Below are 14,678 nucleotides of genomic sequence, written 5' to 3' on the forward strand. Positions count from 1 at the left end.
AGAATTTAGAATATGGATAGCAAGAATACTCAACAAAACCCAAGAGAAGTTTGAAATCTAACACAAAGAAAACAGAAAAAAAATATTAGGATTTGAAAGACAACTAGAGGTATTAAGAAAGAACTAAACAGAACTTTCGGAATTAAAAAAAAATCACTACAGAAGTTCCAAATACAATTGAAAGCCTTAACAATAGACTAGATCAAGCAGAAGAAAGAATTCCAAAGCTGGGAGACTGGTCCTTCAAATTAATTTTTTTTTCAAAAATAAAGAAAAATGGATTTTAGAAAATTAACAAAGCTTTTGAGAAATATAGGATCATGAAAAGTGATAAAATCTATGACCTATTGAGATTCATGAGAGAGAAGAGAAAGTATGCAACATAGAAAACATATTTGATGGTATAATTCATGAAAATATCCCCAATCTTGCTAGAGAAATCAACAGACAGATTCCAGATAGTCAGAGATCTCCTGCAAGATACTGAACAAGACAATCATCCCCAAGGCACAGCACATGGTCATTGGGCTGTCCAAAATCAACACAAAAGAAGTTCGAAGGCAGCTATGAAAATGGGCCATATCACCTATAAAGTGAAACCTAGCAGACTAACAACTGACTTCTCAGAAGAAACCTTAATACCCAGAAAAGATTGGGGGCCTATGTTTAGCATTCTTAAGGAAAAGAAATGCCAGTTAAGAATTTTATATTCCACCAAACTAACCTCCATAAATAAAGGAGAAATAAAGTCTTTCCCAGACAAGCAATTGTTAAAGGACTAGATCACCACCAGATCAGTACTAGAAGAGAGCCTTAAGGGGGTTCTTTGAATGGAAATGAAAGAATGATACTACCATAAAAGAACACATAAGCACACAGCCCATGAACCCTATAAAGCAACTACACAAATGACACTAAAAATCACCTAGCTAACAACACTACAACGAGAACAAAATCTCACATGTCAATATTAACCTTGAATGCAAATGGCCTTAGAAGAGATAAGAGTTGTAAACTGGATAAAAAAGCAAAACCTATCCTTCTGCCATCTTCAAGAGAGCTATCTGACATGTAATGACACCCATAGGCTCAAAGAAAAGGGTGAAGAAAGATCTATCATGCAAATGGAAAACCAAAAAGAGCAGTATTTGCTATTCTTATATCATATAAAACAGAGTCTAAAACGACAGTAGAAAAAAATAAAGAAGAGCATCTAGATTCATAAAACTAGTACTTCTAGACCTACAAAACAGCTTGATAGCCATACAATAATAGTAGCGGAATTCAATACACCAGTGACATCATTAGGTCAATGGGGTAGAAAACTAACAAGCAAATTCTGACTGTAATTCAACACTTGACCAATTGGACCTAATAGACATCCACAGAACACTCCAGATGACCGTAGCATATACGTTCTTCTCATCTGTACACAAAACATACTCTAAAGTTAACCATATGTGTGATCAAAAAACAAGTCTCATTAATTTTTTAAAAAATACAAATTCTCAGGCCTCAGTGAAATAAAAATAGAAAAAATAGAAATAAATAACCAGAGGAATACTCAAAACCATACAACATAGAAATTAAAACTTGCTCTGAATGAATTTTGGGTAAACAATGAAATTAAAGCAGATAATAAATGATTATTTGAAATAAATGAAAGCAGAGACACAATATACCAAAACCTCTGAGATGTGGCAAAAGCAGTATTAAAAGGAAGGTTTACAGTACTAAATGTCTACATCGAAAAAATAGAAAGAGCTCAAATAACAATCTGACTGCACCTAAAGGAACCAAAGAAAGCAAAAACTAATCCCAAAGTCAACAGAAGAGAAAAACTAAAATCAGAGCAGAACAAATTAAAATGAGACTCCAAAAAACTACACAAGGATCAATGAAATGAAATGCTGGTTCTTTTGAAGGATAGACAAAGTTGATTGACCGCTTGCTAGATTAACACAAAAAAGAGAGAAGATTAAAATAATCACAATCAGAAATGACAAAGGCAACATAACAACTGATCCCACAAAATATCATTAGAAACTATTGTGAACACCTGTATGCATACATACTATAAAATCTAGAGAAAATGAATAAATTTCTGGAAAGGCACGATCTCCCAAAATTGAGCAAGGAAGACATTGAAAACATGAATAGATTAATTAGTTTTAAAACTGAATCAATAATTTTAAAATGTACAAATAAAAAAAAAGCCCTGGAACAGACACATTCACAGCCAAGTTCTACCAGGTATACAAAGAAGAGCTGATACCAATCCTGCTGAAACTGTTCCAAATAATTAAGGAGGTGAGATTTCTCTTAACTCATTCTATGAAATCAGGATCATCCTAATAACAAAATCTGACAAAGACCCAACAACCACCATAGGAAATCTACAGATCAATATCCCTAATGAACATAGGAACAAAACCCTTTTAACAAACTACTAGCAAACCAAATCCAGTGGCACATCAAAAATCGAATTCACAATGGGCAAGTAGGCTTTATTCCTGGGATTCCAGGTTGGTGCAACATACGCAAATCAATAAGTATGATTCACTACATAAACAGAATTAGGAACAAAACCCACATGATCATCTCAATAAACACAGAAAAAACATTCAATAAAATCCAATATCCCTTTCATGATAACAATGCTCGACAAACTAGTCATGGAAAGAACAATAAGAGCCATCTGTGACAAACCAAAAGCCAACCTCAAACTGAAGGTGCAAAAGCTGGAATCATTCTATCTGAGAACGGGAACAAGACAGGGATGCTCACTCTCACCACTGCTTTTCAACATAGTGTAGGAAATCTTAGCCAGAGTAATCAGGCTAGAGAAAGAAATAAAAGGCATGCAAATAGAAAAATAGGAAATCAAACTATTTCTCTTCACTGACACCATAAATGTACACCTAAACACTCTGCAAAAAAGGCCTCTAGATCTCATAATCAAGTTTAGTGAAGATGCAAAATCAATGTATAAAAATCAGTAGCATTACTATACAACAATAAAGTTCAAGCTGAGGGCTAAATGAAAAAACACAATCCCACCTACCATGTGCAAAAGAACAAAATTGGACTCTTATCTCTTATCATATACAAAAAGTAAGTCAAAGAAGTTTGAAGACTTAAATGTATGGTCTCAAGCTATAAAAATACTAGAAGAAATCCTAGGAAATGCTTTTCTGGACACAGTCCTAGGAAAAGAATTTATGACTAAGTCCTCAAAAGCAATTGCAACAAAAACAAAAATTGACAAGTGGGACTTCATTAAACTGAAGAGCTTCTCCACAACACCAAAAATACTATCAACAGAGTAAACAGGTACCGTGGGAGAAAATATTTTCCAACTATATATCTGGCAAAGAACAAATATCCAGAATCTATAAGGAATTTAAATAAATCAATAAGAAATAAAAAACACAAATAACCCCATTAAAAAGGGGTCGAGTATAGAAACAGACACTTTTCAAAAGAAGACATAAAAGTGTCCAACAAACACATAAAAAAAGTGCTCAACATCACTAATCATGAGAGAAATGCAAATCAAAACGACGAGATACCATCTCATAGTAGTCAGAATGCCTTTTGTTTAAAAAGTCAAAAAATAAGATGTTGGTAAGTTGTGGAGAAAAAGAAACACTTACACACTGTTGATAGGAATGTAAATTAGTTCAACCCCTGTGAAAAGTAGTTTGGAGATTTCCCAAAAACTAAAAGTAGAACTATGATTTAACCCAATCTCATCACATACTCAAAGGAAAATAAAGATACATGCATTCATATGTTTATTGAAACACTACTCACAATAGCAAATATATTAAATCAGTGTAGATGTCCATCACTAGTGGACTTGATAAAGAATATATGGTACACATACACCATGGAATACTATACAGTCATAAAAAATTGAAATCATGTCTTTTGCAGTAACATGAATGCAGCTCGAGAGCATTATCCTAAGTAAATCAATACAAAAACAGAAAACCAAATACCACATGTTCCCAGTTATAAGTGGGAGACAAACATTGAGTACACAACAAAGTAAAGATGGAACAATAGATACTGGGGACTCCAAAAGGGGAGAGGGAGGAAGGAGGCAAAGGGCTAAAAAATTTTCTATTGGGTACCATGTTCACTAAATGGGTGACAGGATCCATACAAGCCCAAACCTCAGCATCATGCAATATACCCAAGTAATAAGCCTGCACATGTCCACTCTGACTGTAAAATAAAAATTTAAACAATTATATTTTATACATGATAAAAGAACCATCACAAATTTAGAAATAATAAATGTATCACCTACTAAAATATCAGATTTCCATAGTAGATTGTGTGTGCATAAACTTTTGTGCAAAATACTTATGAATATCATTTCTTAAAATAGCTTAAAAATTACTACATATCAACTAAACATGAAAAACATGGGTGTAGCAGTAGAGTGGAGACAGGCAAACAAGTATGAGACAAAATGTAATAATGTCCTACATAGAATCTCTACTTCCAGTTGTACATAGTTCTTTTTATAATTTTTTTTTTTCATGTCCTCAAATAGAAAGAAACAGTCAAGAACTTTGCTGGAAGGCATTCTTCTAAGAATGTAGATGACAGTTTTCAGGGCATATGTGTGTAAAGATTGGTAACAGTCAGATATAAATGAACCTGTCTTAACTTGATTCAACAATGATTATAACTATTACTCAAATTACTACACCAAAGGATTTTGTAAACTGCATTACAACATTGCTGTACAATAACACTGAGTAAAGCCAGTCATAAGAAACATTGTTTCTCTTCTTTTATGAAGTTATTTCTAGGTATATAATAATTCTGTTGAAGAATTATAAATTACAGATTTGAAAGACTTAATCACCAATTCTGAAAGGATTAATAAACTAAACATTAAAAATTGATCCAAATTTAGGACAGTTTCTTATCATTTTTTAACTCACTTAAAAAGATCAAGTGGTATGTTTAGCACAGGTTAATTACATTTTAGTCTGTGTCATTTAAATTTTAATGTCAATAATTGATATTAAGAATGAAAATTAACAAATTTACTCTACACAACTAGGTAGCCTCAAAATCTCCATGGCAAAGCCCATGTTTTTCTAAAATCTAGTATTACCTGGGCACTTTAATTCATCTGAATAGTCTCCACAGTCATTAGACCCATCGCATATCCAGGTTGGCAGAACACACAGTGAAGTAGAATTACATCTTATGAACCCTGTGGTTTTCACTCCAAGTTTATAGAAATGTGTGCAGTCTGTGTTATCTAGAAGAAGGTAAACAAACAAATGAAAAAGTACCTCATTTGCAAAGATTATGAGCCTTCTATGTAGGTCACAGAGATGAGAAAAGTTAACTTCATTTGAGGAAATAGATATGTAATTATCCTACACAACAGGGGTTAATTACATACCAATTTTGGACAAAGTTCAGTAAAATCTTGCACAGTGTTCAATGCAATGCCAAAAGTGCCCAAGCATAAACAGATGAAAGGTAGCGGAATATCTTACTGCAGTTCTTTTCATCTGAAGCATCTGCACAGTCTATGTTCTGGTTGCATCGTGCTGATCTTGGAATACAAGTCCCATCTGCACAGCGGAACTCAACTGTGGCACAGGTTGAAACTAGAGAAACAGGTACATAAACGAATGGAGAGATGGGACAGAATGACTCCTTGCTTTTACTGTTTGAACAATTCAATTATTTTGTATAATTTTGTTTGATTTTGCTTTTGTAACTCTGAGAAGCCAAACCTGACCCCTGAACCCCACCTTCAAGCGTGGGTTAGGTGCCTCTTATGTGTCTTCCCCTAGCACACAATTCTTCTCTCTGTTGTGGTATTTAGCATATTGCATTGAGGCTGCCTGTTTAAGTCCCTGCAGTCTCACTAACTAAACGTAAGCTCCATGAGAGTAGGGACTATGCTGTGTTCCTATCACATTGTTGTGGTAATAATACCCTAGCACTGAGCCAAAAAAAAAAAAAAAAGAATGCTGGAGATTCTCTCTCTTTCCACCTTCAATATTCCAAGGTTATGAGAGTAGACAAATGCCTGATTAAATACCTACTGGGAAATCCCAACCTGGTTGCCAAGAAGGGAAGCATTTCTTGCCGTAATAGAGTGAGATAGAGATAGAAACAGGAACAAAGAGATTGGCAGGGGGAACCACTGAGCACTGGCTTTGTTTCTCAGAGGGAAGAGTTTACCACTATTAGAAAGTCATCCATGCTATCACATACTCTGTTACATGACCATTCATCAATAATATTTAATATAAGAAATAGGATGCCTCATGCCCAGGAACATATAAATGTGTCATTCCTTATTGTTGTTGTTATAAAAGTCATCCAATTCTCTGCTCTACTTAAATGAAAATTAGATTCAATACGCTATTGTCATTATATACATTTTGTATAAAGTATCTTATTTTTAATCATATAGTCCTTTCTATGTTGCTTACCCATTCATAATCATATAATGGTTTCCAGTAAAATGCTGTAAATGGGTACATTACATGCTATGTATGTTAAATTAACTTAGGCGATATTTTTATTCCAAATTCAAATTTTTACAAGTTGATTACCTCGAAGGATAACCTGAAGGGCCCTTTGATTATGCCACTTTTACTAGTGTTGATATTTTAAAGTGCCTATTTAATTATAAATAGAAATTATATCAATCGTAAATGGTTAAAATGCTATTTTAAAATATGCAGATTTTACTCAAGGATGTGTATGTCATTTGTATTTCATAATGTACGGTTCTTATTATATTGAATTGTATCTCAAAATTGCATACTTATCTGTTTAAATGATGATTAGAATAAATGTTTTATTTACAATTTGCAATTATAATTGCTTCACTTTTTTATTAAAAATGATATCACAACATGTGAAACAGGTAATATTCTTACAAGTAGAGATAAATGCATTGTTCCAAAACAGAACAAATTGTTTTCTTTTATGTCCATAGGAGCAAAACCTCCCTTATATTCTTTTGTGTTACATTTCATATTCTATTTTTTCAATAGAAATAGTAAATGCAATATGTAATGTAGAATATAATCATGTCAATCATTTACATTTTGTTTTTGGCTTCACCATCTACTAGTAATTTCTTATTAACTTTGTTCTAAAAGATAGCTTATAATCTCTTTTTAAAAGACATATCGCATTTCTCTGCTTAATAACATTTTAGGTAGTTATAGTAAGCCTATAATAGTTCATCTCATAATGCACTAGAGTTTCTATCTACTTGAAGTTAGAGTTTTGGATGCCAGGAAGATGCTAATGGGGACACTTGCCACTCATTTCATGGTCACCATCTGCCTCCAATCTCCTATAGAGAATCCTCTGTCTGAGTGAGAAGTAGTGGCAGAGACAACGAAGAGGCAAATGTAGGGAATGGCATTTCAGACAGTCAAGAAAACTGGAAATTCAGGGGGATTTCACAGTAATAGGGTTTCAAAAACCAGTACTGGAAGTTCTGAGGTAACAGAGAAAGTAAAGGATAACTTGGGAGAACAGTGGAAGGACACGTGGGACAAATGGAACACAGTCCTAGATTGAGTTCTGGAAACAAGAAAGAAATAGAGGACCTCAAACTACATGAAAAGAAACTTTAACTTTGAAGTTCAGAAGAGGGGTTAGAAAGTAGTAATTTTTTAAAAAAACTATATTAAAAAGCATAAGGAAATAGATAAAGGAGGAAGTTCACAGTATAGAACAAAGAATAGAAGACTTGCAGGATGTATTAATTTTTTCCTCCTATTTTCCAAAATAACAATAGGGCTAATGGATCCTCGGGAGGGGGGCAAGGATGGGCTATCAGAGTGTGTAAGATGTGCAAGTAAGAACAGACTGTCCCTTTATACCTGATCCTGTCTCCACATGTTGCATTATTTGGTATAGGGTTGAGAACCACCAGAGAGTTAGATAGGGTGATGAAAGTTGTTTCAGAATTTTGTAAGCAATATGAGCAAGGTGATTGTGGGGATTAATATCTCCTGCATTAACGGGCAAGGAAGGAGGATCCTGTGAGGAAGAAAAAATCTGCAGAAATAGTAGGAACTCCTTTAGATAAGTAAACACATCTCGTGCCAAAACCTCTCTCTCTCTGTTGCCTCAACTATATTTCTTCTTCACTTTGTTTTAGTCAGTTAAGTATTGGAATTTGTTTCATCCATATGGTGATTTTTGAGGAAGAAAGATACTGAAATCTCTAATTTGTCAAGTGAATATGAAAGTTTTCTGACAACATTTCCTCAGGCTAAGAGTCCTGATAAGGAGAGAAAATAAAATAATATGGCCCAAATAAAGATAAGCCGAGGGAGAGATACTACACTTTTCCCTCCAGGTAGTCCAAAAGAAAAAGTAAGCCTATGAAACATGAGTGAAAACACCCTACAGCCATAGCAGGAATAGCAATGAGGCACTACAAAGGAAGATCTGTCAGGGACTGTGGATCAAAAGTAGCAGCAAGAGAGAAAGTAAAACCACTCTCTCTAATATACTTTCTTAATTTTACTATTTCTTCCACTTTCTTTTTAGCATGTCAGCTAAAATATTTAATGAGATTTGAAAGATTTAAAAATCAATGGCTTTTCTGCGGTTCTTAGGATGTTTCTTATAAATAACTTAAGACAATTCTCTCTTCCAACATCCCTTACCCAACCTGTAGCAAAGGGAAACTGAAAAGGGGGGCGGGGCGGGGAAGCATTAAGTTTGCTCTCCTATCTCCCTTTCATTTACTTTCAAACAACATCTTTTATTTAATTATTTAATTCACCCCTTAGGTTCTAAGGGTGCACAAATCCAGAAGGAATGCCAGTTTATTCTCCAGCTATGTTTATCCTTTTCCTTTAGCTTGTTGTTTATGGAATTTTTCAAAGGTTTACTATAAACTTAGGAAAAAACAAATGCTAGTTTTCCCTCCTTTAAGGATCATCAGAACTGCTGGCTCAGTCTACCTAAAACTCCCTCCGTGGCCCTAAGGAATTTCACGCACTTCCCAAAGGGAGCAGTTTGTACTCATCTCAACAGGGAAGAAAGCATATCGTGCACTCTCCCTGAATGTATTCACTCACCCTGCCACGCAACCAGAAGAGGAGCACAAAATGACACACTTACGAACAATGCCTCATCTCCGCACCTGAAGATGGCCTGATGTCTAAAGCTCTCAGTCATGAAAGGGCCTCTAGAAAGGGGCAGTAAATTTAAAAAATGATGAAGATTTGGCGTGGTTTTTTTCCCCCCAAAAGAGAAGAAGCCAAAAGCAATTCATTGCAACACCCTTTCTACTCTGTAAATAGACTCTCTGCTCTTGCGAAATTTTAAAAAAGTAACAATTACTACTGACATCCACATTCAGCAAACTATAGTAGTACTCAGATAATTTACAGATGGCTCCACGATAGCCTCTTACCACAGTCTATCAAAATCTCCCTGTACATCCCGACTTCTAATTATATCACTTTATCTTTTATATTTTATTTTGATTAAAAAGTGATAGGTGATTTGCATGTCTGCATATATGTGCAAAACAGCACTGCATCTCTACATTGCACTGACAATAGAAAGAGAGAAGGGGCAACTGGAAGAAAGGGCTTGGAAAGACACCTCTTTTCCATTTTCCCTGAACCCCTTATCTATGCCTTTTCCTTTATCATCTTTTATGTACTATAAGGGAGATATTTGGTGGAAACACATTTGCATAATATAAGTCTTTATCAGACAGCCTGGCTTATGGGATATGGACCCAGGGAAGTCTTCCTTCTATAGCTTGAAAGGTACTCTACAATGACACTATGTTAATAAACTTAAAATGAGAGAAAAGTCAAAACTAAAAGATTCAATTAAGAGTAATCTTTCATCCAAATAGCTACCAATTGTTTATCCTAAAGGAGCTAGTCCATTGAATTAAATTCACTAGTTTCTATTAAGTAATAAAGTATATACTTGTGTTTCCATGAGCAAGTTTAGTTTCAAATGTCCTGCATTCAGCGTGACCAGCTTTAAGGCATAAGTTTTGCTTGTTTATTTTTAAGATATCCAACTGTTATAATTTTACCATAAAAGAAAGGTTAAAAGAGAAACTTCATTCACGAAGGCACTGTTCTGTGCCCAAGAGTATGACTAAGATAGTTATAACACAAAAATCAAGAGTTTAGACTGAAAAAGAGGAAATATGTATTTGAGTTATTTTATTGTTATTCAGCAGCTGGTATTGATATCATTAGGTAGAATAAAATCTATTTATATTTTAGAAGACTTACTGCTTCAACCAGCCACATAAGAATATAATAAACACCTACCATATATGAGGTATTACATTTCATAAACCCAAACACACTGACTAATTTACTTACCACTTTTGAAAATATACTTTCATTTCTGGAGAAAACCCATAGTAAGGTATTATCTTCCCACAGTTTATTTTGATGAATCTTGCCTTAAAATCTATTTTCTGTATTTATTGCTCAGTTCTGGTACATTCTTTCTTGATTGCTGTACCTTTAACCTGGGTTAATGCCTATATTATATTTTCCTTTCCTGCTTACAAATAATTGACAGAACATATCTATTTCTAGGTCTTCTAATTTCTTTTCCACCTTTCTTCCAAATGCTAATTTATTTCCCTCCTCCTACTTCCAGTGTCTGACTATATTTTACCTTTTTAAATCTTGTTAAATCCTTTTTCAATTAAGTTAATAGGTAACTTAATTGGCAAATGCCATTAGCTCTTTCTAAGCTACAGTTTCAACCTTAGATGATAATCTATGCAAGTGTTTCCACAAAGTCACACTGTCTAAGATGGCAGAGTAACTTCCCAATGTTCCATACAGCTACAAAACAATTTGCACACATTCTGCCCCCTTCCTCAACTCTGCATAGCCCTGTCATCACAACTGTACTTCATACCTTTCCTTTACCATCAATCTTTTCTAAAAACAGTTTATATTCACTGTCTTTATTCCTTACCACCCATTTTCTGCCTTCACACTATGTGCTCTTGCTTTCCTCTACTATTCCACTGAAATGACACCCATAAATGTAATCAAGTGAGTATCTACTATTTGCCAAATATGATGGATACCTCGAGTTCATACCTGCCCTCTTGTCCTTTCTGTAGCACTTGAAAATGCTGAATGACCCTCCTTTCTTGAGATAATAATTTCTTAAGCACATCCTTCTATTAGTCCTGCAGGCTACTTCACCTTTCCGTATATAATTTCTTATTCCAATAAGTAATTTTGATGCACTCTACTCATGCAATCATTACTCCACACTTCCTCTGAGTTTTTCTCCTTAATGTGCCCCAAATCAATATTTCTGATAAACATCTATTACCTGAGTTCCAAATCTCTACCTATCTACATGCCTGTGAAATAGCTTCATTTACATGTCTTCAAGTGTTCCAACCTCAAAATGCAAACTGTCATTATTGTCTTATCCCCATTCCCACACAAACAAATCGTATTATTACAGGTTTCATTAACACAATCCTATTCTTTTCTTTCCTTTTTGAAATGTAAATTTGATTGTATTTGGCCTGCTTTAAACCTTCAGTGACTCTCTAGTGACTACAAGATAAAGTTTGAGTCACTTCTCATGGCACAAAATGCACCTTCATGCCCTGGCCCCTTCCTCTACCTTCTCTTTTGTTTGTTTGTTTGTTTTTGTTTTTTGGGGGGTGGGGGGATGGAGTCTCGCTCTATCACCAGGCTGGAGTGCAGTGGCGCAATCTCAGCTCACTGCAACCTCCACCTCCTGGGTTCAAGCGATTCTCCTGCGTCAGCCTCCCGAGTAGCTGGGACTACTGGCGACTGCCACCACGCCTAGCTAATTTTTGTATTTTTATTAGAGATGGGGTTTCACCATGTTGACTAGGATGGTCTCGATCTCTTGACCTAATGATCTGCCCACCCTGGCCTCCCAAAGTGCTAGGATTACAGACATGAGCCACTGTGCCTGGCCCTTTCTGTTTTTACCACTTCCTTATATGTAATCTGTCTGTGATTATATCAAATTACTTTCAGTTTCAATACTAGTCCTTCTACTTGGTATTCTCTTTTGTTTCCTTCATTCTACCTTATTTTTAGTTTAAGACTCAGCTTAAATTCAGTATAGCCTATGAAACCTTTGAGGATACTTCAAAGCCAAAAACCAAAAAAAGACATATGGGTGTTCTTATGTGTGCAATCACAGATATATGTATCTTCATCTGTTTACATGGCTGTCTTACAGTTAGAATTTGATATTCTCGAGTGCAGGCATGTATCTCATGAATTTTGTGTCTCAAATCTTAATGCATTGCAGTCAATAAAATGTGTTCATTGAATGGAAAGGCTTTAAAGTGATAATGCTTTGGAAATATCTGTGGGGTCCAGATTTAAGAAGGCTTTCAATGTCAGACTAAAACTTATCATGTATTCTGCAAACATTGACATTCCATTAAAGGTTTCTTTATCAGTGCAATACACACACACACACACACACACACACACACACACACACACATATGCCAGTGCTAATACAGCATTCACTATTGCCAAATACTGTTCTAAACTTATTTATTTATTTATTTATTTATTTTTATCTATTTTTTTTTTTTGTGGCGGAGTCTCGCTCTGTCGCCCAGGCTGGAGTGCAGTGGCACGATCTCGGCTCCCTGCAAGCTCCGCCTCCCGGGTTTACGCCATTCTCCTGCCTCAGCCTCCCGAGTAGCTGGGACGACAGGCGCCGCCACTACGCCCGGCTAATTTTTTGTATTTTTAGTAGAGACGGGGTTTCACTGTGTTAGCCAGGATGGTCTCGATCTCCTGACCTCGTGATCCGCCCGTCTCGGCCTCCCAAAGTGCTGGGATTACAGGCTTGAGCCACCGAGCCTGGCCCTAAACTTATTTAATATTGTTATTCTTATTTCATTATTTTTCCTACCTTGCTGTTTAGGAAACTGAGACACAGAATAGTTAAGTGCAATATCCGAATTTAGACAATAAGTGTTGAGGCAGCAGTTTGAACTCAGGTAATTTGGCTTCATCATCTATCCCAATAGCCACTTTGGGAAAATGTTAAACAGTATTAGCATGACTGATGACATCGGGATGAAATGGAAAAAGTATAAGCAGGGAAACCAGGTAAAGGGATACTCTGTTAACCCAGGCTTAAATTGGATTGAAATGGAAGCTATTTCAAAGAACTGGAAGATGTGTTGATGATTGGATATGTGAGAAGGAGAAATTAAGGAGAACACCAAAGTTTCCTGTACAGTGGTTAGGAAAATGTGATCATGAGTAAAACAGAGAACTACGGGATAAAGGGGAACATTTTTGGAGCAGAAAATTCAATATTACACATTCTGGTAGAAATGTCCAAATCCAGGAAGGTGGAACTGAAGAGGTGAGAAATTATAAGTGTTTTAAAGTGAGGAAACGAATAGAAAACAGAAATAGAGAACATAGTCAGAATTTTCAAGTAACTTTAGCAACTTCATTCCAACAGCATTTACCAAAATGTGATCCATAGATGTTACTAGGTGTTATATACCATAGAGCTCTCAGAAATGAATGCTGGAAAAGTTCAGGAAACACTTAGCACACCCATACTCCGAGACTGATGGAACAAGTATTTACCTTTACAATCTAATTCATCAGAGTTGTCTCCACAGTCATTTTCTCCATCACATAACTTGCCATGAGGAATGCAGCGGCGATTATAGCAAGGTTTGAAGCCTCTTCGACAGCTTCTGTTTTCTTATAAATAAAAGTAGAAACTCATAACCAGAGATCATATAGAAATATTTGTACAAAATGAAAATCACAGATAATATTTCATTCATAATGACTGGATTATGGATCTATAAAACAAGTGCTGTGCCGTACAAAAGCTGTGGATTAGAATGTTTCTGTATTGTCAAAGTGTAGTTCATTCAGCAAGGGCCCTTTCCGACTTAGTGTTTTAACTTTAGTCATTCATGCCTGGAGATCTTTTCAAGTTATACCCATGTTATTGTTTCTGGCAATTCTGTCAAGTAGCACAGAAATAAACATATATCACGTATTCAATTCTGAAGCAATAAATATGTACCTCAAACATAGCAAAAACACTCCAACATCCATTTCCTGTATCCTTTGCATCTATCTGCAAGGATTTTATAACAAGGAGAAAAAGCAACAAAACATGTATTCCTGAATCAGTGTCTCACGGAGTCATCTAAATATCAATAAAATGCTCTTTAAAATTATCTTAAAATATCTACAGAATTCCCTGAGAAAGAATGACCTTCTGAGTTCTATTTACCATTATGAAAGTTTCTTGACATTCTCTGATTTGGGGCAGAAGCTACTACTTACAATAATTATAGCCGCCATGTATTAAACGTCAGCTTTGCCCCAGGCTCTGTACTGAGTATATGTAGATAAATACTTGCTGGTTTAATACTCTCAACTACTCATAAGAGCTAGCTATTTCATAGCAGAAAACTAAAACACAGAGAAGTGAGTTATGTTACTTACCCTAGTCACACTAGGGTTTGTACACTAGGCTAGTTACACTAGCAGGTTTGGGAACAAAGATCTAACTTCAGGTGTGAGTCCAAAGCCCATACTCTATACCTGGCATTGGCAAACTATTATCCATAGGCCAGATCTAGC

The 14,678-nt window shown here is 35.4% G+C and overlaps 1 protein-coding gene across 4 annotated transcripts in view; it reads right to left on the reverse strand.

Annotated features, from left to right (window-relative positions):
• LOC105492606 (LDL receptor related protein 1B) overlaps nucleotides 1-14,678 on the reverse strand; it is a 1,932,714-nt gene that overhangs the window by 292,362 nt on the left and 1,625,674 nt on the right. For all 4 annotated transcript variants that reach the window (XR_011609732.1, XM_011759820.3, XM_011759819.3 and 1 more), the window contains exons 47-49: nucleotides 13,659-13,778; nucleotides 5,535-5,648; nucleotides 5,141-5,290 (exon numbers count right to left, since the gene is read on the reverse strand). Coding sequence is in view for 3 of the 4 variants with exons in the window: in XM_011759820.3 (XP_011758122.2) it covers nucleotides 5,141-5,290; nucleotides 5,535-5,648; nucleotides 13,659-13,778 (384 nt within the window). In the remaining variant the exon portion in view is untranslated. The remainder of the gene's footprint in view (nucleotides 1-5,140; nucleotides 5,291-5,534; nucleotides 5,649-13,658; nucleotides 13,779-14,678) is intronic.

This window comes from Macaca nemestrina, chromosome 11, assembly GCF_043159975.1.
Source record: "Macaca nemestrina isolate mMacNem1 chromosome 11, mMacNem.hap1, whole genome shotgun sequence".
Taxonomy (NCBI): domain Eukaryota; kingdom Metazoa; phylum Chordata; class Mammalia; order Primates; family Cercopithecidae; genus Macaca; species Macaca nemestrina.